At 42.2% G+C, this 25,824-nt stretch overlaps 1 protein-coding gene across 4 annotated transcripts in view; it reads right to left on the reverse strand.

The window, feature by feature from the left end:
• Positions 1 to 3,255: 3,255 nt before the first annotated feature.
• Positions 3,256 to 25,824, reverse strand: part of CXCR1 (C-X-C motif chemokine receptor 1) — a 28,959-nt gene continuing 6,390 nt past the window's right edge. Inside the window, exons 2-4 of one of the 4 annotated variants that reach the window (XM_074313171.1) lie at positions 19,440 to 19,618; positions 17,168 to 17,220; positions 3,256 to 5,476 (exon numbers count right to left, since the gene is read on the reverse strand). In XM_074313171.1, coding sequence (XP_074169272.1) covers positions 4,389 to 5,468 — 1,080 coding nt within the window. In that variant the 5' untranslated portion in view covers positions 5,469 to 5,476; positions 17,168 to 17,220; positions 19,440 to 19,618 and the 3' untranslated portion in view covers positions 3,256 to 4,388. Of the gene's footprint in view, positions 5,477 to 6,870; positions 6,966 to 17,167; positions 17,221 to 18,308; positions 18,562 to 19,439; positions 19,619 to 25,824 lie in introns of those variants that run through there. The other 3 variants (XM_074313179.1, XM_019741776.2, XM_019741777.2) reach the window with 3 other exon arrangements.

Consider the following 25,824-nt stretch of genomic DNA (forward strand, 5'->3'; position numbering starts at 1 on the left):
TGAAACAGCTATGAGAATTGAAAGTTGTTGCTTTTTCCTGTAGCAAGCAGGTTAGAAGGGCTGCTGCTGCGTTTCATTGTAAGTTATATTTATAAAACTAAACAATTTACATGAAATACTTTTATTTAAAAAAATAATAATTTTTAGAAAGTCCGAGTTAACATATTCTGTTTATTTTTATTTATTTTTATTTTTTTATATAATTTTATTGGTTTCAGGTGCACCAGACAAAGCAATACTTAGACATTTATCATTTATATCCCTCACACTGTGTGAACCCCCCTCCCCCATCCACTACCCCTCTGACATCGCACACAGCCATTACATTTCCACTGTCTCTATTCCTAATGCTGTACTCCGCTTCCTGTAATATTTTTATTTTTTTAATGATTTAATTCATTGCTAACCTCAAGGTTGGAAGAAGGTTACTGAGTTTAAAAAAACAGAACACCAAAATGGACAAAAGCCATGGTGCCGAGAGCTCAGCTCTTAGCCACTTGTAGCTTTCTGGGTCAAACCCAGAGATCTTTGGCCCCTTCGACCTCTGTGTGGAGACAGCAAAAGGCTGTACTCCATCACGATTTCTTGGTTAGTGGGCATCTCTGGGAAGACCCATCTCTGGGAAGACCCTTAGACCAAAGAGGAGATGGTCATTTTATTTCATATGAACCCATGAGACTTTTCAGACTCTGGAAGGCCCTAATTAAAATGCAAGCTGCTGGGAAAGAGAAGATCTTAAATCCCTACCGGGTAAAATCCAGGTTATTAATTAATATTTTTGTTGGAACTAGTGAGAATGGGCCACTGGACAGAGAGCAAGGGACGCCGAGGGGGCTGTGGTTAGTCAGAAGGGAGCTAGTATACAGGAAAATAGTGTATTTCAACACAATTACTTGGAGGCTGCAACATTTTAACCAAGCCTACAAAACAAATTTTCAGTTTTTTAAATTAGCAAGCATTGTACAGAACATACATTCACATCCTAACTCCTGTCCTCAAACCTATCCTCGATGTTCACCCCACCTCTAACCCCAATCCTATCTGTCTGACAGTGGGGCAGAAGTGTAATGGCCACCATAATGAGAAGGTATCTTAAGACCAAAAAACAATGCAGGCAACGCCATAGAATTTATTATCGGGTAATTTACTTACAGGGATGTAGGGTCGGAGCAGACAGATGACCCAGCAATCTGCACAGATTATTCTCCACTGACAGACTCCTGTTACAGAATTTTTTTAATAGTATAACTCAGGTACTAATGATTGACAAGACAAAGGGACAAAGAATGCCGTACTCACCAGAGGTTATACCTCTTGGTGGTCTTGTGATACATGATTGTTTACTATCGATACTATCACCACTTTAATATTTATCTCAGGTGTCATGACATTCCGGCCCTCCTAACAAAAATATTTATAGCTACACAATGTAACTTTAAGGAACAAAGATAATAATGCTTGCTAAAGATGGTAAGGTCGGTTAAAGGTCACAGCATGAAAACTTAAAGATGGAAGACATCCAGGACACCGAGATGGAGATAGTTTTGTTCACATTGACATCTAGACACCGTCCCTAACTCTCTGCCACCTCTGAATACCCCCACATCCCACCCCCAGTCCTCTCCTAAGATCCCCAATCTCATCCTCACCCTGACATTGAGCTCCTCCCTGAGGTGAACCCTCTCCCTGACCTTGACTAGATATCTAAACCTTACCCTATTTAGTGATTGAAACACCAGTCTTTGATATTTTAATACACCATGTTGCTTCAGTACCAATATCCTGGCATTTTTACAGCTCCAAAATCGAAATCATTTATGTCTTTTACTATAACCAGAGAATTACACACTGTATTAAAATGTCTAATCAAACAGTGGTGCACTTTGTTTGATGAGAGGACTGACTCTATCCCTCTCCTGTTTAAAACACTTCCAAGTTATTTTATTGTTGTTTGATTCTCACTTCCCAGGTTACTAAGAAGGTCAAGCATCTTTTCAGCTGTATATTGGTCATTCATATTTCCCCAGACCCAATATGGATCCTTATTAACTTGCTGAAGCCACTAATGGGGTTGTCTTTGGGACAGCATAGGATGGAGGAAGATGGGCATTGAGGGATAAAATAGGGGAGGTGGGGAGGGGTCTTAGGGACAGGGGAAGAAAGTGATGTCCACAGGCCCAGTTCCCAGCCTTCTTCCCTGGGTTCTACATTCTTCTGTCTTCTCTCCCTAATCAGATACATCTCTTATGGCTTGAGCCCCTAACTCCTTCCTCACCAACCTCTTTGGAGAGTCTCAAGCTGCACAGACAGAGGCACCTCCATCCTGGCCCCTGGGAATCCATCTTAGACAAGGCTCCAGTGAGGGTGGTAGCCCTACCAGTAATGGCTTTTTGTTCCAGTCACTAACTGGACTAACTAGCAGTGGCTACTGTTATAGCCACTAACCTACCCCAGCCATTCATTCTATTTCTGGCACCCATCCCTGAGACTCACCACTCCCTCACATTCATCCCATTCCTAAGTTTCCCGGTACCCCGCCCCCGCTCCCGTATCTGGTCCTAACCCCATCTTGAACCTCCCCAAATCTCACTCACCCCATTGTCAGCCTCTCCCTCTTTCTAGATCTCTCCCTATTCCTGACAGTACTCCTTCTCTGACCCGCCACCGTATCCCAGGCTGCCATTCTGTCCCTGATTCCTGCTCCACCACATCTGACTCAACCTCAACCCCTGCTCCCAATCCCAAATGTGATCTACGTCCCATTCCTGAACCTCACTCCACTTCCAACCGCAAACCAAATGAAGCTTTTCCCTTATGTTTTCTTCTAAGAGTGTTATAGTTTTAGCTGTTATATTTAGGTCTTCAATCCATTCTGAGTTAATTTTTGTATATGGTATAAGGTAAGGGATCAATTTCATTTCTGTGCATGTGGATTTCTAGTTTTCTCAGCACCATTTGTTGAAAGACTAGCCTTTCCCCACTGAATAGTCTTAACACCCTTGTTGAAAATCATTTGACCACTTATGCTTAGGTTTATTTCTGGGCTCTTTATTCTTAGGTTCTTTTTATTCTTCGGCTCCACCAGTCTAAGCATACTAGGCTTTTTCCCCTCATTGCCACAAAATTGCTGTCTTAGCAACACTATCATATCCTATAACCATATTCAAAGGCAAGATCCAAACATGTGTGGGTTGGTGTCTCTCTTTTTTAACCAGGAATATTTCCCAGGAGTCCTCTGGCCCCAGCAGATTCCTCTTTTTTTTTTTCCGAAGATTTTATTGGGGGAAGGGGAACAGGATTTTATTGGGAGACAGTGTGTAATTCCAGGACTTTTTTCCAAATCAAGTTGTTGTCCTTTCAATCTTAGTTGTGGAGGGCGCAGCTCAGCACCAGGTCCAGTAGCCTACGTTAGTTGCAGGGGGCATAGCCTACCATCCCTTGCGGGAGTCAAGCCAGCAACCTTGTGGTTGAGAGGACGTGCTCCAACCAACTGAGCCATCTGGGAGCTCAGCGGCAGCTCAGCTCAAGGTACCGTGTTCTATCTTAGTTGCAGGGGGCGCAGCCCACCATCCCTTGCGGGAGTTGAGGAATCGAACTGGCAACCTTGTGGTTGAGAGTCCATTGGCCCATGTGGGAATCGAACCAGCAGCCTTTGGAGTTAGGAGCACGGAGCTCCAACCACTTGAGCTACCGGGCCAGCCCAGCAGATTCCTCTTAAGCAATGGTGTACTGAAGCCAAATCATACCAGCCTGTGAAAGTAGATTATTACATTTTCTAGAGTTTTGTAAGCTGGTTGCTAAACCCCATCACCCTTGAAATTGCAATAATGGGAGAATTTATACCATGAAAGTTGGTGAATGCTACAAATCAGGACTTTTTTCCATAGGAGAATGGTTTATCAGCACATTCTTGCCCGTAAATTTCATTAGTCAGAACTGGATGATATGGCCACTCCTAGCTTAAGGGAATCTTAGAAAGTGAGTATCTGTCATTTTCAGCCTCTGTCAAGGGAAGTAGATTTTGCTAGCAGACAAAGGGAGAGTTGGGGAAGCAACTATGGTGTTGGCTCCCAATGGTGGGAGCTATTTGTAGTTACTTAAAAAGCTGTCTTTGAAATGTCTCACAAGACAGAATGCTACGGGCTCCGTGGAAGAATGGACAGAGCTTTCGCAGTTGACATGGTATTACAGTAAGGGGCGGGGCGCCAGGGCAGGCTTTCTAAACCATACAGCGAGGGCCTGGTAAGGATGTGGCCTCAGCAACTTCCTGTAACCTCAATGGAGGGCCTCCTTGACACAGTTCAGAGACTGTGAACAGCCAGTGTCATGAGGCTTGGGTGCTGATGAGAAGGGAGCATCCCTGAGGGGCTGCGACAAGCACAGCGGTCTTAGAGGGTAGCAGAAGTGTTCCTTGAAGAAGAGCCAGCAAAGGAAGGCCTGGCTTCCTTGGCCAAGAACTCCTTGCTGACCAGGCCATGGATGGCCATGATCTTGAGGAGTCCATGGCGAAATTTCTGGCCAATGAAGGCGTAGATGAGCGGATTGAGGCAGCTGTGTAAGAAGCCCAGAATCTCGGTGGCTTCCAGGGCACGGCCAATGTCGTTTCGGCGGTCACAGGTCTCCTTGATCACCCCCAACCTCATGAGGGTGTCTGCCACCAGGACCAGGTTGTGGGGAAGCCAGCAGAGCAGGAAGACGAGCACGACAGCAAAGATGACCCGCATGGCCCGGTGCTTCTGCCCCATGTGGGCCTGAAACAGCGTGCGCAGTGTGAAGCCATAGCAGAACAGCATGATCAGCAGAGGCAGGAGGAAGCCAAAGGTCTGCGGCAAGATCCGCATCACCATGCGCCATTTTGTTGTATTGGCGCCCAGGTCCTCGTAGCAGACTGGGCTGGAACCAGGTGGTTGATGGGCCCTGCGAAACACAAAGAGGGGCAGGGACAGGATCAACGATAGGGCCCAGATGCCTATGCATATGAACTTGACCCAGTGCCGCTTCTGCGTCAGTGTGCGTGTGGCGTGGACAATGGCCAGGTAGCGGTCCACACTGATACAGGCCAGGAGTAGAATTCCACTGTAGAAATTGACTTCCTTCAGGAGCGAGACCACCTTGCACAGGGATGTGCCAAAGACCCAGCCCTTTGCCTTGGAGGCAGCCCAGATAGGCAAGGTCAGGGCGAAGAGCAGGTCGGCCATGGCCAGGTTCAGCAGGTAGACGTCAGTGACCGAGCGGCTGACCCGACTGTACAAGATGACCAGCATCACCAGGGAGTTTCCCAGCAGGCTCAGCAGGAAGACCAGGGCATAGATGATGATCACAGCATACTTGTTGATTGTATCAGTGTCCGTTCGACAGGGGCTATAATTGTTTTCTGTGGGTGGCAGGCCAGTGAAATTTTCAAACTCACTGCCATACATCATATAAAAATCAGTCTCATTCCATACATTTTCCACAAAGATAGTCATGGTTTGATCTAGTTGAAAGATTAGGATAGAAATGTGATTTAGTAACTCAGATTCAAGTCATTCTCATCCTGGATGTGAGAACAGTTACTGGGCTATCTGTTGCTTCTCTGTTGGTTTGGCAACTGGAGATCCCTTCCTTTACTTCCATCTTGGACTTTTTAGAGGCTGGCTTTATCTGGAAGTGTGTCAACCTTCCACAACTTCGAGGCCTGGCTTCAGCATGGGATAAAGTTAACTACAGGGGAAAGACCTTGGCCATTGGTTCGCCCTATAACTGCCTCAACTCTACCTACAAATTCACCTCTGTCCTCTCATTAGCCTTCTCCATCCTCAGCCATGTCTGTGCATTCAGATGGGAGGACCAGATGGGAGGACACTCAGATGGGAGGCCAATGTTAAGCAAAATGGAAGGAGGCAAACCTATTCCCAGATGTCCCCTTCTGTTTTATTTCTCCTCCTATGTCCTTTCTGATTCTGTTTAACCTTCTTAAAATCTACCAAGGGAAGGAAATGATAACAGTGAATTGCATTAAAGTGTATTTTAAGTCTTCTCTCTAAAGAAGCAATAAATGTTTTGGTCCACTGTCTAAAGAGAGTGCGAGCTTTTGAGAGAAGTCCCCATCTTGGCCCCTGAAATCACCTCCTAAATAGCCACAGAACCATTCAGTAGTTTTCAAATATCCTTTTAAATTGTGAAACACTTTGCTGAAGCAAAACCTTCCCAGGAGTCCAATACGTAAAACAGATAAAGCCTCATCTGCTGGGGAGGGAAGGTGCCCTTCTCCCTCTACCCAGACAGCTGCTAAGGAGGTTGCCCCCAAATGCTCAGGACTGGCCAGAGAACAATCTGAAAACCTTTGGAAAGTTACCAAGACTGGAAATACGGGTACCTTGTATCCAGTCCTTATTCTATCCTGATTCTATCATTAATAAGTTGTGTGACCTTGAGAGGGTCCTTTTACTGCTATATGTTTCAGTTTTCTCATCTGCAAATTGAGGGAGGCAGAGTAGATAACCCATGGATTGCTTTCAGGCCTGAGGTTCTATAATAAGTTCATTCAGATCCACACATTTTAATTATGTTCTCTCCGTGCCAGTATTGCATTTTCACAGAAGATAAACTCTTAGGGCAAAGCAGTAAACATGAAATTGGGGAGATATAGCCTCTTCCTTGCAAAAGGGAGAGGTGTAAAAGGCGGAGGTAAAAGGCCGTGGCCTCCTTGTCACCAACTACAGCCATCTATGAGGTCAGAATTGAACACCCGGTCACAAGAGAGGAGGCAGGAAGCCAACTGAGCAGAAATCTTCAGGTCCTAGAGATATGGATACATTTTCTAACATACAGTCAAACCAAGTTTCCCTACCCCAAAGGAAGGCCTAGCCAACAGAGGTGGTTTCCTACCTGAGGCACCAGCCAGGTGTGTCCAACTGTAAGAGCCGGGAGCTCAGAGAAGAGAATGACTTAACAGTGAGAAGGAACTTGATGAATAAAGAGAAGGAAGCCACGTCACAGCCTCCTCTTTGAGCCCTGCCCACGTCTACATTTCGAAACAGATGAAGTCAAGAGATCGCAGCCCTGTCACAGACTCTCAGGGTCCATATGTCCAAGCAGGGGTACCAGGCATGAAGATGGTGACTATTTTTATTCTCTTCCTTTTTTCGTATTTATTTTCATCGGTTTATCTCTTAAATTCCCTAGTAGACCACCTTTGCAAGCTCCCAACTTTCCTGACATGAATAAAGGGGAAAGGATTTGGCTTTTTACAGTAGAGATTTCAGAAGGAGTTCACTGGAAGAAGGCCTTGCTGGAGTCCCCCACTTAGGAGGAACTTGGGGGCAATCTGATGGGAAGGAGGTGGAAGACTGTACCTGAGCTATGTTAGGACAAAAAGCACCCAACTTTTACTTATATGAAAGGCTTCTTTGGGGTGGCCTGGGGCTGTTGGAGATATGGAGGGAGAATTAACCCCTCTCCACTGCCAGCTGCTCCTTTGCACAACCACTGCCAACAAGTGGTTGATGACAATGGCCCAGAGGCTGGGGGCATGGGCTGGACAGCAGGGAGACCATTGGAGCTGGAGCAATTAGTGAACAGAGAAGGTAGGACTCGTGTCATTCTTTTCCTCTCTCAGTATGGAAGGATGGATTCTCTGGGAACCTGCCTTGGCTCCCCCCAGCAGCTAATGTCTGCCCCTTGGCTTTAACCCTCTGGCACTTTAATCACTTCTTCATGATAACATGAACCCTACTGTACTGCAATGATGTGTTTACATCAGCCTTCCCCACTAGTCTGTGGACTGTTAGAGAGCAGGGACCCTGTCCGAATCATCTTTATCCTCTGCAGGGAATAGAGTAAGTGCTCAATTAATGGTTTTGCAGTAAATGACACTTAGACATATCTCCTACGATTCATGGATCGTGGATCACCACCATGATTCAGAGTGCCTGTGACGGCAGGCACACAGAGTGCCTGAAAGCTTCACTTCCATACAGCCAGGCTAGTTGGCTGGATGTTCTTTCCCAAACATCATCTATTGTTTAAAGTTAGCACCAATCTGTTCATTGTAAATTATGCCCCTTCCATAAATGCCAAATTTATCATGCTAATGGTACCTACAATTCTGCGCCTGGAAGCATATTTTTTAAGCTAAGTCATGCCTTCCTCTGGGTTCTCTTATCATTTATAAATAGTAGCAGGAAGTGTAGGAGACCACTGCCTGGGGCTCCCCATGCTTTGCTTGTACTGCTGTTGGACAATTGTGATCTGATGCTTAAACTAGAAAGGACTTGAAGATGGGGGAGTCCCTGAAGGGAGTGAACATGCCCCCTATTAATCATTTAGGAAAAGGTAGCTCCTGGGGCAGAAAATAGTGGGGACACAGGAGAAAACAGACTTTACGTGGCCTGGACTGCAAAACGCCTGTGCGTGCTCAAGTGCAAGATGAGACTACAGGGAAAGAGCGTGTTTGCCACAAGGGGGCAGCAGTCACTAGATGGGAAGTCCTTGCAAGGGACTAGGGCAAGAGCAGCCATATCTGGTATCTGTTTTTAAGCTCCTCTTACATATAATTCCCTTCTGCTCTTCCTAAGCCCTCAATCAAGTCATTCAGCACTCCAGTCTATTTAGACTAATGACTGACTTATTAGGGAAGGATATGGTCCAACTTCAAGCCTGAGGAGTAAATGGGGGAGCAGCCCTTATGGAGAACCATAGGGGTGGCAACTGTGGTAGTTTAGGTCTCCAGAGGGAAAATGATCTGGAGGTCAAGAGTTGAAAGAACCTTTCCCTTCATGGTAGGAAAGAGCATTTCACTGAGTGGGGGAAAGGCACGTATACATGAGCATGGAATAAAATTTTACCCATTTGAAAACATTCCAGCAAGTCTGCCCACCAACATATCTTCCATACTTCACTTCCCACTTGCAACTGCTCCCTCCTAATGTTCCTAATGGGAAAGCATTTTTTCATTCTGTGCAGAACATCCAGTGCCACAAAATATTGTTGTGACATGTGCAGCCTGAATGCCAATCTGCTGGCAAAATGCAGAGGCTTCTTCTTGCCACTCTGTTTTAAAAATGGCAACTTCTATGCAAGACCATGTGAACAGCACAATATGGCTGTTTAAGTATTTCTCTTTTGTCTCTGTGTCAACTTTGTGCCTCTGTGTCAACTCTGTGTCTGATGTCTGCATCAGCACCGCCTCACATGCCTGCAGAAGAATCCACTTAAACCTGGGGACCAAAGTGAAGGCAAAGGAAGGGAAGGAGAGGATTCACCTGTCTCCCCAGTGATCATCCCCATTGCCACAGTGACAGGTTCAAGGGCAAGTATGTGACCTAAGATGATCTACTCAGAGCCAAGTTCAGGATGGTTATTTGATGACAGTGGAAAAGCAACTATGTAGTCTTGTGGCTGCTGGACTCCATTTTGTTACCGTAAATGGCAAACCAATCCAAGGACAAAAACTAACACACAGAGGAAGCAGAGCTGAGAGAATCACAGAGAAATAGAGCCAGAGTCCTGAACAAATCATGCCCAGAGGTCATCTTCTCCCTGTACTTTTCAGTTGCATGAGTCAATAAATTCTCTTTATTGCTAAGATGTATTCAAATAGAGTTTTCTATTACCCACAACCAAAATTATGCCCAAGTAAGAGAGTTCTGGAAACCAAAAGTGATCTAGGATGAGGGAAGAGGGGAAGAATGTCAATGCATCACGAGGTCCAGGTTGTGACGGTCAGGATAATAGCTGGACTTAACAGGTATAACCTGGGCACGTGCAGACCTCCTAGCCCTGATTGCCAAGCTCTGGTGGAAGCCAGAAAGGAACCTTGAGAAGTGAGCACATAAGAACTCATCTCAGAACACTCTCCTGACTGAATTCAGAAATCCTCATGAAGGACCCAGAAATTTCTGCTTTGGAGTCAAACAGACCATGATGTAGACAGGGGCCCTCATTTACTAGTCTATGATCTTGGACAAGTTTGTTGTCCTAGCCATAGAAATGGGGATAATAAAACTTGCCTCGTGGAGCCGTCATAATGATGAAATGGGATAAGAGCACGGGTTTTAGAACCAAACCACCTCCATGCAAATCCCAGCTCTGTCCCTGGCCAGTTGTGTGCCCATGGGAAGCTTACTCTCCCTGGGCCTCAGTTTTCTCATCTGTAACATGAGAACAAAAGTAGCACCTAGCTCATAGGATTGGTGTGAGGATGAGTGAATTAACACGTGTAAAGTGTTTAGCACAGTGTCTCACAGATAATCAATGTTCTTAACTGCCTTTATACAAACCCATGAACCTGTTGGAGGAATGTGTACCAAACACATTAAACAATGCAGACCCTGACCCTGAAATTCCACTTAATGTGAGGGAAGGAAACAACATAGAAAGAAAGAAAGCAAGGAAGAACGAAGTTAATCACAGGATTGTTTATAATAATAAAATTAGGTAATAATTTCAGGGTCCTTCAAAAAACTTTTATACCAATTACAGTAGATCTAGAAAATGGAACACTATGCTTCTGTTTTGATCACTGTATCCCAAGTGCCTAGGAGGCATGTTAGCAATTAGGGTGCAATAAATAGTTGAAGAAAGGAAAGAAGGATGGATTATGTACCTAGAGATTGGGAGACCCACAAGTGACTTGCCTTCTGTTTATCTTGCCTCTGGTCTCTGAGAAATAACACTGGAGAGAAAGCTGACTCTACTATGACTGTAAGAAATAACTTAGTAAAACATAAGGCCCCTCGCTACCAGTATACACCTGAGATCAAGCCAAGGAAGACAATACAATCTACTCCTGGTGGCCAGGGGCTGTAGTTGTAAGATCAGTCCAGGAGAGGGCAGCGTTATCTTCAAATCAAACCAAACAACTGGAGAGGGGCAGTGAAATCATCAGGTGAAAATACCCTCTACCACATAGAAGTTGGGTTAGGCAGTCGATATTTAGCACCTAACACCACACTTTAAGGTTTGCAAACCTTTTCCATTCTCCACTTAAACTCCTTCCAGGTTAGAAGTTAGCAAGTACCAGGGTATGAGTGTAGGTTGAGACGAGCAGTTGATCACCCATGCATGTCACTCAACTAGTTACTGGCTTCAAGCACTTAATAGCCCTGTCCTCATGGTCATCCCCCTTTGCCAGCTCACAGACCCTTCCTCCAGACCAACGTGAACACACTGTCAAACAGCACATCTGGCTACTCTCAGCAAAGCAGTTAAAAGGTATATGTCAGCAATTGAAAATCTTTTCCATTTTCTTATAGCTCATTTTTTGGTCCTCCATCATTTAGTCAGCTTGGGCTGCCATCACAAAATACCACGGACTTGGTGACTTAAACAACAGATATTTATTTCTCACAGTTCTGGCGGCTGGAAGTCTGAGATCAGGGTACGGCCAAGCCCTGGTAGTGAGGGTTCTCTTCTGGTTGCAGACAACTGCCTTCTGTGCAACCGTGTCTTCACACGATGTAAAGTCACTAATATCATCATGGAGTCCCACCTTATGACTTCATCTTAACCAAATTGCCTCCCAAAGTTCCCACCTTTAAATACCACGACAGTGGGGGTTAGGGTTTCAACATATGAATTTTGAGGAGACACATTCAGTCAGTAAAAGCACCACATCACAATTTCAGTAGAATGAGTTCCTTCCTCTCTTACATATTCATGAGGCAAGGTTCTAGCAAGTTCTAACTAACTTCTGTTTTTAATGCAGGCTTGCTTATTTTCTCTTAACATACAGCCAAATGCACTGAGGTCTACTTTACGTGGCCCAACCAGCTACCAATATAACCAGCATTCTGTCTGACAGATATGGCTGCCAAAGTAGTATGCAGTAAAAATGGCTGCAGTAAAATAAACTGTACAAATGGTTCGCTGCGGGTGGACGGGTTGGAGATGGGAACTGGGCAGATGGGAGAAAGAAGACTTTTCATTAATAGCTTGTAATATTTTTTTATTTTTGAAACATGTGAAGTGATTCCCATTACAAATTTTAAGTGTAAAATATAATCTAAAAATGTTAAAAACTAATAACGTAAAGCCAGCGGTGGGAAGGTTGTGGTGCTGCCGAGCACCCTCCTTTAAGCTCTTTGCATCTGCATTTGTATGTCTTCTGGCTGCTCTGTCTCAACTTTCCCCCAGAGAGCCAAAGAGGCCTTCAGCCAATTCCAGGAAGCATCTTGTTAGGCCCGGGCTTAGAGACCTGTTATTTCTCTAGTTCCCTCCACTTCAGACCCTTGACTCCAAATCAGCTCACCCTGAACTCTCTTGATCTTTGTCTCTTTCTTGTCATTGGTCTGTCTAGCTGCCTACACTCTCAGCCCCTCCGCTACAATCCAGGATATCCTGGCTTCTCCTCACCTCCCACTTGGTCCTCTCTGCCTGTACTGTTTCCAGTTACAATTCAAGGTAGCTCCGTGGATGTGCTCCCCCACTCTCCTAAACACCAAAGAGAGCTCAGCCCTTGGTTTTATTCCTGCCCTGGCAGTGAATTATCATTGATTTGCATTGACTATCGAAACCTACCTACATGCCTTGGGAACATCTCCATTTTCTTTCATTTAAAATAAGGCCATTGATTTACATTGATATACACAGATCCAGCTTCATGCTGAAATTACTTCCAATGTCATAGAGGCAATTCGCCTTCAGGTGAATTTCTTTGGCCGCATAGGATTGGTTTCGTTGTTTGTTCATTTAAATTAGAATTGGTTCTCAACTTTTAAAAAATTAGACTTTTTCATATAAAAAAAATCAGGGTTTCTATGGCCAATTCTAAAATGTGCAAGACCTGGCAATACAGAGTCCATGGCAAAAATCAACTAAAGTTGGTACAGAGAAGAGATCCAAGAAATAGAGCCACATTCACACGATCATTCAATTTTCAACAGAAGGGCCAAAGCCATCAGAGGAGGAAAGGAAAGTTTTACCTCCAAAATGGTGCTGGAACAACTGGACATGGGAAAAATACAAACCTTGATCATATGCAAACATTATTTTGCGATGAATCATAGGCCTAAACGTAAAAGCTAAGACTGCAAAGCTTTTAAAGGAAAACATGAATATCTTCACAACTTAGGGGAAATCAAAAAGTTCCTTAGACAAATCAAAAAGTGCAATAACCATTGAAAAATTTTTTGATAAATTAGACTTCATTAAAATAAAAAATTTCTGATCTTCTGGTCAAGATGGCAGAGTAGATAAATGTTGTGCTTACCTTTCTCTCTCGACCACATCAAAATTACAAATAAACTACAAAATAACCATCATTGAGAATCGTCTGAAGTCTTGCTAAACCAAACTCTTACCTCTAAGGACATATAGAAGAATCCACTTTGAGACCAATAGGAGGGGTAGAGACACGGAACAGGCTGGTCCCACACCCGCATGCGGAGGTCTCCCCGGGAGGAGCAAGGGGTCCCAGTGCTGCACCAGGCTCCCCAGCCCAGAGTTCCGGTGCTGGGGAGAGAAGTCCCCATAATTTCTGGTTATGAAAACCAGCAGAGATGGTGGCTGAATGGGACAGAGGGCTGCTACAACCCGGGGCACTCCTCTTAGAGGGCCCGTGCATGGACTTACTTGCTGATGGACTCACTCACTCTGAGCTCCAGCGCTGGGCAGGAGCTCTAAAGGCGAAAGGGACATACAGGGAGAAACTGAGTTGTCTGACTCTAGGGTGAGGGTTGGAGGGGCAGCTTTCTCCCAGATGGAGGAGATGGTGGAAACCATTGTTTCTTTGTTGAGCCCTCCCCAGTCCCGGTGTGCAGACTCAGGCTACCGCTGTTATATCTAAGTCTTCATCAACATGACTAATGCCGTTCATTTGCCCAGCCCTGGTGATTCTGAGACCACACCCCACTCAACTTTCAGGCCCCCCCCAAACTGATTCCAGTGCTCCAAACTCCCTGCCTTGTCTTGTGCTGCAGACTTTCCTAAAGTCTCTCAAAGGTTCACAAAACCCAAACAAGAAGCACCTGACTTCAGCATGTCCTGTACCTCTGGGTGAGCAGCTCTAAGCCTGGTACTAGCAGCAGCCAGCCTTAATTCACATCTTGGCCTCTCAAGGCACCTCTTAGCACAGCACAGCGGCAGCCATCTGCAGATTGCAGGTGGTTCTGGGCAGGGCACAGGCTGCAGCTGAACTTGACCTACAGCAGGGCCCCTTCCAGGAGACCCCAGGGCTGGCACACCCAGTGACCAACTTCAAACCGAGCTGGAACATCACCCAGCCTCCTCCAAGGACGATACACACGAAGGGCAGACTGGGTAGGTACCAGAGCCCTGCTAAAGTGAATCCTGCTCTGTAGGGTCAGCCCATGCACAGCAGCTCCTCTACTATAGTCACAGCCAGTCCTCACAACCAACAAGCCCAGGGTCAATCCCTCCCATTGATATACAAACAGCAACCAAGATTCAACTATAACAGGAGGACACACAGAACCCACACAAGGGAAAAACCTGGAGCATCCAGCTCTAGTGACCAGGGAGACTGCACCACTGGGTCCCACAGGACACCTACTACATAAGGCCACTGTACTGAGACCGGGAGACATAGAAGCTCTACTTAATATATAGAAACAAACACAGGGAGGAAGCCAAAATGAGGAGACAAAGAAATATGTCCCAAATAAAAGAACAGAACAAAGTTCCAGAAAAAGAACTAAATAAAATGGAAATAAGCAACTTACTAGTTGCAGAGTTCAAAACACTGGTTATAAGGATGTTCAATGATCTCAGGGAGAACTACAACAGAGAGATAGGAAACATAAAAATGGAGATAGAAAACATAAAAAAGAACCAGTCAGAAATAAAGAATACAATAACTGAAATGAAGAATATATTAAAGGGAATCAATAGTAGATTAGATGAAGCAGAGGATCGAATCAGTGATATGATCAGGAGATAAGGTAGCAAAAAACACCCAAACAGAACAGCAAAAAACAAAACCAAAAATGAGGACAATTTAAGGGGCCTCTGGGACAATATCAAGCTAACCAACATTTGCATCATAAGGGTACCAGAAGAAGAAGAGAGAGTGCAAGAGATTGAAAACCTATTTGAAGAAATAATGATGGAAAACTTCCCTAAACCGGTGAAGGAAATGGATATTCAAGCCCAGGAAGTGCAGAGAGTCCCAAACAAGATGAACCCAAACAGGCCCATACCAAGACACATCATAATTAAAAAGCCAAAGGTTAAAGATAAAGAGCAAATTTTAAAAGCAGCAAGAGAAAAGCAGTTAGTTACCTATAAGGGAGCTCCCAAAAGACTGTCAGCTGATTTCTCAACAAAAACTTTGCAGGTCAGAAGGGATTGGCAGGAAATATTCCAAGTGATGAAAAGCGAAAATCTACAACCAAGATTACTCTACCCAGCAAAGCTATCATCTAGAATTGATAAAAAGCTTCCCAGACAAGAAAAACCTAGAGTTCATTACCACCAAACCAGTATTACAAGGCATCTTACAGGGACTTCTGTAAGATGAAAAATAAAAAAGATAAAAAATATGAATAATAAAATGGCAACTACACATCCATCACCAAATACTTTAAATGTAAATGGATTAAATGCACCAATCAAAAGACATGGGGTAACTGAATGAATAAGAAAACAATGCCCATACATATGCTGCCTACAAGACACACTCCAGATCAAGACACACACAGACTGAAAGTAAAGGGATATAAAAAGTTATTTCATAAAAATGAAAACAAACTAACAAAAAAGTTGGGGTAGCAATACTTATACCAGAAAAAAATAGACTTTAAAATAAAGGCTATAACAGGAGACAAAGAAGGATCCAGTAATCCCACTTCTGGGTGTTTATCCAAAGAAACCCAAAATGCTACTTTGAGGGGACGTGTTCATCTGTATGTTCATTGCAGCATTATTTACAATAGCCAAGATATGAAGGCAACCTGGGTGTCACTGAATGGATGAATGGATAAAGAAGAGGTGGTACATATATACAATGGAATATTCGTCAGCCATTAGAAAGCATGAAATTTTGCCATCTGTGATAACATGGATGGTCCTAGAGGGTATTGTGCTGAGCATAGTAAGTCAGACAGCAAAAGACAAATGTCATATGATTTCACTTACAAGAGGAATCTAAAGAACAAAATAAACAAACAAAACAGAAACAAATTCATAGATACAGAGAACATTTAATGTTTGCCAGATGGGAGGAGGGTTGGAGGTGAGTGTAAGAAGGGGAACGGATTAAAAAGTACAAACTGGTTGTTACACAGTAATCATGGGGATGTAGGGTATAATATAAGGAATATAGTCAATAATATTATAATAACTACATATGGTGTCAGATGGGTACTAGAATTATCAGGGTGACAGAGGGGAGAGGGGCTGGTGGCAGGGTGAAATAGGTGAAGGGATTAAAAAATACAAATTGGAAGTTACAAAATAGTCAACGGGATGTAAAGTAAAGCATAGGGAATGTAGTCAATAATATGGTAGTGTCTATGTATAGCACCAGGTGAGTACCAGACTAGTTAGGGGGATCACTTCTTAAATTATATAAATGTCTAACCACTATGCTGTACACCTGATGTAATGTACAGCATAGGGAATATAGTCAATAATATTGTGACAGTGTGGTACCATGTCAGGTGGTTGCTATACTTATCATGGTGATAAATTATTTAGGCATGTAAATGTTGAATAACTAAATGTTGAATAACTAAATGTTGAATAACTTGAAACTGATATTGTATGTTAGCTACATTTTTAATAAAAACATTTTTTAAAAAGACAAAGATCTATAAACAAATATTCATCTCTAGTTAATACTGTCCATACTGATGTATTTAGGGAGATGTCTGCTATTGTGCAATTTACTTTGAAACATGTCAAAAAAGCAAAATGGATTAATGGGTAACGTGATGTAAAATTCTTTCAACTTTGCTGTGTGTTTGAGATTTTTCATAATAAAATGTTGGGGAGGGAGATTAGCTGGCACTCAGTCTTGGCCAACTCCTTTAAACAGGGTATACACCCTCCAGTTTGCCACACACACACCCTTATTGCCTCATGCCCACACTGCTTCATTCATTTCCATTACCTACACCTCTCAGTACAGGGATCTTTTATCCTAGACACATATGGCATATCCAAATGGTTGTTCAATAAATCTCTGGAAGAGGCAGAATAGCATCGTAGCAGTCCTACCACTTACCAGTTTTGTGATCTTGGGCAAATTAATTCACCCGTGAGCCTCAGTTTCCTCATCTGTAAGACGAAGTAAAATGATGAATGCAGTTTTCTAGCACACAGTGGGCACCAGACAAATGTTGACTATTATTTCATAGTTTAATATATTGACTTTGTAAATGTAAACGAGTAAAGTGATGACTGATTTTCACAGTAAGAAACTCTCTAGAGTTTAGATTCACAGGGGGGAAAAGCGGGAACACTATTTTCCTGGAAATTGCCATATTTGCTTGCACTAAAGTTCCTCTCACACAAGAAAAGCTGTATTTATCTAACAGATATTTAACAAGCACCTACCACTACAAATACCACCTGTACTGTTGACTAATCACTGTCTCTGCCACAGAGAATTCAGTGGGGTAACTGAAATAATAAACATATGTTCAAGTTCCAGGGGTGGCAAGGAAAGCTTCAGGGAAGAAAGGACACTTGAGTTGGGTCTTGCAGGATGGAGGGGACTTTTCCAAGTAGATTTAGGGAAGGAGGGCTGTCCGGGCAGAAAGGACAGGATATGCAAAGGCACTGAACAATAAAAAAGCAACGGGATCCAGAAATTTGACAAATATTTTGTATTATTAGGGAAGACAAGAGATGAGACTGGAGAGGGAGATAGTGCCCAAATCATGCCGTTTGTCATGTTACAGAGTCCGGGTTTTATGCTACAGATAAAAAGCTAGTGACACATTTTAGGAAGATATTTCTACAGTAGATAGGGCTAAACTGACAGGAGAGAGACCTGATGCAGGGTGACCAGCTAGATACCAGTGTTGCCTGTTGCTTAGAAGAATTGCCTGGGACACTTGTTTAGCATACAGCTTCCAGGGCCCCACCCCAGGCCTACGGAATCAGAGTCTGGGATAGGGTCTGGGATTCTAGATGATTAACAAGCACCCCAAGTTTTCCAACCAACTGGTAAATCACCGAGTCCAGGAGATGGCGGCCACCATCTGAAAGGGAATGAAGGACTGAACAGAGGCATTCAGAGAAGGGGAGAGGGGGCATGTTACAGCGTGATTTAGAAGAAAGAATCTACATAATATGGCAAGGCGTTGCACATGTGGGTGATGACTTCCTGGCGTGACTATGTAGATAGCTGTATCATTTACCAATATAGGGAGTGCAGGACAAAGGTCAAATGTAGGGAAAGGAGATAATAACTTCTGCTTGACCGGGATGAATCAACGTCTGCAGAGCCAGCACTGTCTCAATGTTGGTAAGAGCCATGGCTGGCTGAGGTCACCCCAGGAGAGAACATGGCGTGAGAAGTGAGGAGGGCCATAACTCCCAAATGTACTGATTTTCTCCTCTGCTTCTCACACAAATCTGTAACTTGAATGTCTCACATCTTCCAACCATGTTAAATTGTAATCAAGACAATAAATTACATGCATAAAGTTTGGAAATAGACAAGCAGAAAACTAAACATTCCCTAGGTCTCTGAAACCCAGATGCACGACAGAGTCAAGCCGCCTCCTGACTTTTGACATAACCCAGGGACAGAGCTGATGGGTGACATTGACAGGCCCCAGAGGAAACTCCATCTCTCGTGTATTTATTCCTTTTGTCCTCTTGATGCTATTTAAGAAATAAACACTTCCTCTTTAAAGATGGTCCTCCTAAAAATACAGAGATGGCATAAAGAATGTCCTAGTTGTCAGAAAACCTGGGTTAGAGTCACATGAAGTTGGGTGACTTAACCACTTAGAACCTCTTTTTCCTCTTGTATAAAATAAGGGTAATAATTGCTATAAAGAACAAATGAAAAAACACATTTTAAAATGTGTCCAAAACTCTGCTCAGGTCTATAAAGAATAAAACCCCACCCCCACTAGCTCAAGTCAAAGGATAATTTATGGAAGTGATACAACAGGCAATCTCACCAGCTCGCAAGAACAGGAAATGAAGTACAGTTTGTCATTTAGAGATCAAAGCTGAAAGCCTGATATTACTCCCCTGCAATATTCTCTTTGGGGCCATATGTCCTGCCATCTTGGCTTCTCCCTGCTGGTCCACACGTTTCCACATGGCACACACTGCAATTGTCTCTTCACTACCCATTCCCCTTCCTTCCTCACTAAGAGGATCTCAGTTTGATGAGGCTGGTCTAAGCCAAGTGTGACAATCTGTTATCCACTCTTCCTGCCTCCCTTACACTGAGCAGTGGCCATGTATATGTTTCTGGCAAATGAGGCTTAAGAAGAAGAATTCTGCGAACTCTAGGAAAGCTCTTGCTTTACCTGACAAAAAGGAAAGATGCTTCTTGGGGGCACCTCTTCCATTTTCTTCTTTCAGTTGTGATAGCCAGAGCTGCAGCAGCCATCATGGGACCGTGATTTTCCTCATGGCCAAAAGAATCCCAATGAGGTCTCTCACTCTTGGATGTCATTGAGCCCTCTAGCCAACATTAGTGGATATCCTGCATAAAATAACAAAACCAGAAGAAGAAAAAAACCCTCACCCCTATGTTTTTAAGTCACTATGAGTTAGGTTTTTATTCCTTGAAGCTGCAATTACTCTTAACTGATAATATTATTATTTCATTTTACCAAATGTCAATCATCCTCAAACCATCAGTAGCATCTCTGCCATGGCTACTCAAGTAAAATGTTCTTCTTTAAACTGATTCACTTTCATTAATTTAAATACCTACCTTAGTCTTGTGGCTCCCATGTGTGAGTTTTTTCTAATACCCATAAAAACAAATACGTAACAATTAAAACAGATTTCCAAATTGGTGAACACATCCACCTGCCAGGAGGGTGGTCCATCCCAACTCCACAAAGAAGTCTCTAAGCTCAGGACCCTTCCAGGCTGTGTCTGTGCATCTGATTGTTCATTTGTACCTTCTATAATAACCTGATAAATGTATAAAAAAATAACAATTTTAATGTTCTAATAAAATGAAAGCAGATTTACCAGATATTAGCCCAAGTCATCTCAACGATGATGAAGGAGGAGGGTGGGGGGGAAGAAAGAGAAGAAGGTTAAATGGTCTCATTTCAAAACTAAGATTTCTGTGTACCTGGGGATAAAACCATAAGGGATTATTGGACAGTCCTTTCTGTCTGACCAGATCAAGCTGCATAGCCAGAGAAAAACCAGGAACCCCAGGCCAGCTGATATTACTGGTATAGCAGACGCTGGAAGCGCCTTCATATGCTCCTCAGCACTTTGCTATGTCCATCTCCCAACAATGTCAATCTAGTGTTCATTCAATTGTAAAGTAATATTTCAAGTCAGTAGGAGAAAAATGGGTTAGTCAACACATGCTTTTAGGAAAATTATTGGGAGGGAAATTATATCCCTAATTCACTACACACACACACACACACACACACACATACACACACACAATTCAGATGGATTGAAGGCTTAAATATAAAAGACTCAAGCCATAAATTATGGTACCTCATATAATAGACTGTCATGCATCAGTTAGAAAATGCCGAAGTCAATCTATAAGTACTAACAAGGAAATACTTAACCACTGTTCAGTGAAAAAGCAGGTTATAAATAACATACAGAATGATAACATTTATGTTAAATATGGTGTGTCTCCATATGAATATATGAGTGTAAATGCATTAAAGAGTCCAAAAGGAGTGACCTTAATCAGATAATAGTGATTACTTCTAAAGAAGTGACTAGAATGTAATCATATATTGCCGATCTAATTAAAAATAAGCAGAGAAGCTTATTAGGCAATGTTAATGGAAAAAGATTAAGCTACAAAGTAATAGAGAAAACATAGAAGAATTTTTAAATAATTTTGATAACAATCTGCTTTCTTAGTACTATGCCAATGACAAAAACCATAAAGGAAAAGATTGAGAAATTTGACATGAAAATGTAAAAACTCTAATATGGCAAAGCAAACCAACACCACAGCTAAGACAAGTCACAAAATAGAAAAACATGATAAAGAGTAATACTATTAAACGATGGATTATTTAGAAATAAATAAGAAAATTACAAGCCAAATAGAAAATGAGTAAAAGGCATAAAGAAGCACTCCATAAAAGAAGACATGCAAATGACCAAAATTCATATTCAAATGTTCAACCTCAGTAATAATTACAGATAAGCAAATTAAAATGAGATGTCATTTTTCCTTTAGATTGACAGGATTAGAAAGGTTTATAATAGCCAGTTGTTGGCAAGAGTGTGGGGAAACAAGCACCCTTACATACTGTTGATGGAAGCCTAAATTGGCACAGTCTTCTGTAGGGCAATTTGGAGATAGGTATCAAATTTTGCAATGTGCATATGTGTTGCCCTCCTCTTTGAATTTAAGAAAATAATGATGCAGGTGTGCAAAATTGTATGAATGAGAATGGTCATTGTATTCAAAAATTGGAAGAAATCTAAATGCTCATCAAAGGGTTTTTGTTCAATAAATGTATGGGACTCGGAGGTGTCATGGAGACCTGGCAGGTGTTACAACAGATAAGAAATCTTCACATATTGACACAAAGGATACAATATGAAAGTGGGAAAAACAGCTCATAATTCCATGTATAAGGTGATCCTCTTGTTAAATATGTAACCTACTGGCAAGGCTGAAGCTCACCATTAACAAGTCTTATCTCTTGTTAGAATTCCTTATAGAATTTCAAGGAAAATATTCTATATTCTTTCAATTTTTTACAAGCATCATGTGTTACTTGTATGGTAACTAAAGTCAATAAGCACTTCATTTTTTAAAATTAAGGAAGAAATGTATTATTTATGCTGTCCTTTAAAGAATTTCTGCACATATTCTTTCATGCAATAAATATTAACAGTTTATTATGTGGAAGGTGGTGTCTCAGGGATTGAGGTGGACACAAACGACAATCAGACCTGAGCCCAGGGAACCTCCCTCTACTTCCTGACACCGAACCAATACCATTGCTGGACCCACCCCGTACCTCCCACTTTTGCTCCTGCCCCAGTGGAGATGCTGCCCCTGGGCCACCCCAAAGCCAATCTTGTGCCCTAGAGTCCATCTCCCCCCTATTTTCTCAGAAGCCTCACGCTATTATCATCGTTGCTTTATCTTCAATTTCTCATCTCTTACAGCCCACGTGTGGGCAATGAAAATTGTTCAAGTCTCTTCCATCCTAATGAAAGGGAGGGAGGGAGGAAATTAGTTCTGGACAAAATTATTCTGGAGGAGGGAGAAGGAAGGGGACAGGAGGAGAGAAGGGCGAGGAAAGAGACGTCTTTAGCATATTCTCCATTCTTAACATTCTTAAAGAAATATGCTAGCTTGACTATAATAAAAACATAATAAAGACAGCAGTATAAAGGCAAGACCGTGAGAGGCAGAGAAGGTGCTCTCTCTCCCTTTGACCAAGAGGGCCGACCTAGTTCTGTGTACCTTTGCACCTGCTTTGGACTGCCCTCTCTTGATTTTAGAACCTGGATGATCTCGATGGTGAATGGATCATCTTTCCAGTTATCACTCGATTCCTCCTCCCCTACAGCCAGACTTCTAGAAAGAATTATCCGCTTGCCCTCCCTTTTCTCACCTCCTGTCTACTCAGCCCCTTGAGTTGGCCACTGAGCCCCACCACTCGACCAAAACCAGTTCTCCCCATGGACATCTCTCTGTCCTGTCTCAACTTCTCAGCAGCATTCAGCACCACACTCGTGTCTATCCTTCCATGGTATCCTTTGCCAGTGTTTCCTCTCCAGCCTGCCCTCAAGATGTTGGGGCTCCCAGCGCTCAGTCCTGAGACGCTTGCCCTCCTTTTTGTACCTGCTTTCCGAGACAGCCTCACCCAGGACAATGCATTAATCACTGTACAAACACCAATGACCTCCAGGAAATCTCTGCCTTATCACTATCTCCCCTTGGATGTCTCACAGATCTCATTCATTCATTCATTCTATCGAGCACCTACTATGTGTCAGGAACTACACTAGGTACAGGATAAAGAGCACAGAATAGGCATGTTTGATACTCTTGAGGAGCTTAACTTGTCTTGTCAACTGAGTTCAAGATATTCCCCCAACCAACATGCTCCTTCATGTTCTCTCAAGAAAGAGCACAATTACCACCCATTCTGTTCAAGCCAGAAATCTGAACCTTACGACTGACATTTTGCTTTCCCTTATCCTACCTGTGGTGGTCATACTCTAAAGTGATCCCCCGCCCCTGACTCCAGTGAGTCATGCCCTTGTACAATCCCTCCCCTTGAGGCAGAATCTGTGACTTGCTTCTAATCAGTAGCATATGGAGTCTGGTGACACCCTGAGCGGAGGACCCAGTCAAGCTGTACCTGAACTCCTGACCCACAGAAACCAAAAGATAATAAATGGGAGCTATTTTAGGTTGGTAAGCTTGTAGTAATCTGTTTCTCAGCTTAGAAAACTAATGCAGTACCTATCGAATCCATCACCAGAGGTTTTTGATTCTTCACTGAAATAATTTTCAAAAATATCCAATTCTCAGCATCTGCACTACTCCACCTCAAGCAAACTGTCACCATCTCCTACTCAGGCAAATAGACTAGCCTCCTGATCTGCTCTGTCACATTTGCCTCTCCTATCAGAACAGGGCCAAAACATGACAGTTTCCTTCGCAAGCAAACAATTTGGCATTCCTTCAACTCAACATTTATTCAGCAGAGATGTGGAGAAATTGTCTATTAATAAAAGTGGTGTGATTCTTTTTATGCCAAAATGAGAGGCTTAATACATGTAATCTTCCAAAGCAGACTAACTTTTGGGAGGCATATTAAACCACGTAAAATTTAAATAACAAAATAAATCACTAATTTCCTGTAAATAGCACAACCCATTACATTATTCATATTCAGACTTTCAGCTGACTACACTTAATGACAGTTCTTGGCTGATTCATCTCAGATTTGGAGATTCAGCTTATGCGTCTATCACAAGTTTTTAATCTGGGTGAAGGGCAGTTTATCTATTTTTCCTTTATTTGCTTGTGTTTTAGTGTCAAGTCTAAGAATTCATCGCCAAATCTGAGGTTATGAAAATTTCACTCATGTTTTCTTCTAACAGTTGTGTCATTTTAGCATTAATATTTAGGTGGTTGATTCAATTTAAATTATTTTTTGTACTGGAATGAGGTAAGGGTACAACTTCATTTTTTTGCATATGGTTTTCTAATTGTCCCAGCACAATTTGTTGAGAAGATATTCTTCTTTCTCCCATTGGGTGGTCTTGGCACTCTTGTCAAAAATCACTTGGCCATAGATATTGGGTTTATTGCTGGACTCTCAGTTCTATCCCACTGGTCTGTATATGTCTGTCTTTACACCAGTACCACACTTTTTATTGCTGCAGCTTTGTAATAACTTTTGAATTCAGAAAGTGTGAATCTTCCCATTTTGTTTGTCTTTTAAAATATCATTTTGACTATTTGGGGTCTCTTGCAGTTCTCTACAAACTTAAGGATCAGCTTTTCCATTTCTGCAACAACAACAAAAAGTCAGCCACTGGAATTTTGATAAGGATTGCATAGAATCTGTAGATTGCTTTGGGGAATATTGCGCCATCTTAACAAGATTCACATTTTCTATATGTCTTATATCTTTTTTGTTTTTTATCTCCTCCAATATTGCCTACTCTTGCATTTGATTGATTTTTCTAGTGTATAATTTTGATTCCTTACTCATTTCTTTTTCCAAACTTTTTTTTCAGTTATTATCTTAGTGGTTACCATTAGGATTAAAATTAACATCCTAAATTTATAAAAATCTAATTTGAATTTATACCAACTTACTTCAATAGCATACATTAACTCTGTTCCTAACCCTCTCCATCCACCTTTATGTTGTTATTGTCGCAAATGACATCTTTATATATTGTGTGCCCATTAACATACATTTATAATTATTGTTTTATGCATTTGGCTTGCAAATCATATAGAAAACAGAGGATTTACATTTAAAAATACAATAATACTAGCTTTTAAGTTTATGTATGTAGTTACATCTACCAGTGATCTTTATTTCTTCATAATACTTCATGTTACCATCTAGTGTCCTTTCATTTCAGCTTGAAGGACTCCTGTTAGCATTTCTTGTATGGTAGGTCTACTAGCAATGAACTCCATTAGTTTTTGTTTATCTGGGAACGTCTTAATTTCTGCTTCACTTTTGAACGATAGTTTTTCTGGATATAGAATTCTTAGTTGATAGAATTTATTTCCCTAGCACTTTAAAGATATCATCCCACTGCCTTCTGGCATCTATGGTTTCTGATGAGAAATCAACTGTTAATCTTATTAAGGATCCCTTGTAAATTATGAGCCACTTCTCTCTTGCTACTTTCAAGATTTTCTCTTTGTGTTTAGCTTTCAACAGTTTGATTATAATGTATCTCAGTATAGATCTTTGAGTTTATTCTGCTTTGAGTTATTTGAGCTTACTGGATGTGTATATTCATGTCTTTACATCAAATTTGGGGAGTTTATGACCATCATTTCTTCAAATATTTTTTCTACCCCTTTCTCTCTTTTCCTTTTTGGAGTCCCATAATGTGTGTGTTGATGTGCTTTATGCTGTTCTATATGTCCCTTAGGCTCTGTTCATTTTTCTTCATTCTTTTTTCTTTCTGTTCTTCAAACTAGGTAATTTTAATTTGCCTTATATCCAAGTTCATTGA

The sequence above is a fragment of the Rhinolophus sinicus genome, linkage group LG01, assembly GCF_036562045.2.
Source record: "Rhinolophus sinicus isolate RSC01 linkage group LG01, ASM3656204v1, whole genome shotgun sequence".
Lineage (NCBI taxonomy): Eukaryota > Metazoa > Chordata > Mammalia > Chiroptera > Rhinolophidae > Rhinolophus > Rhinolophus sinicus.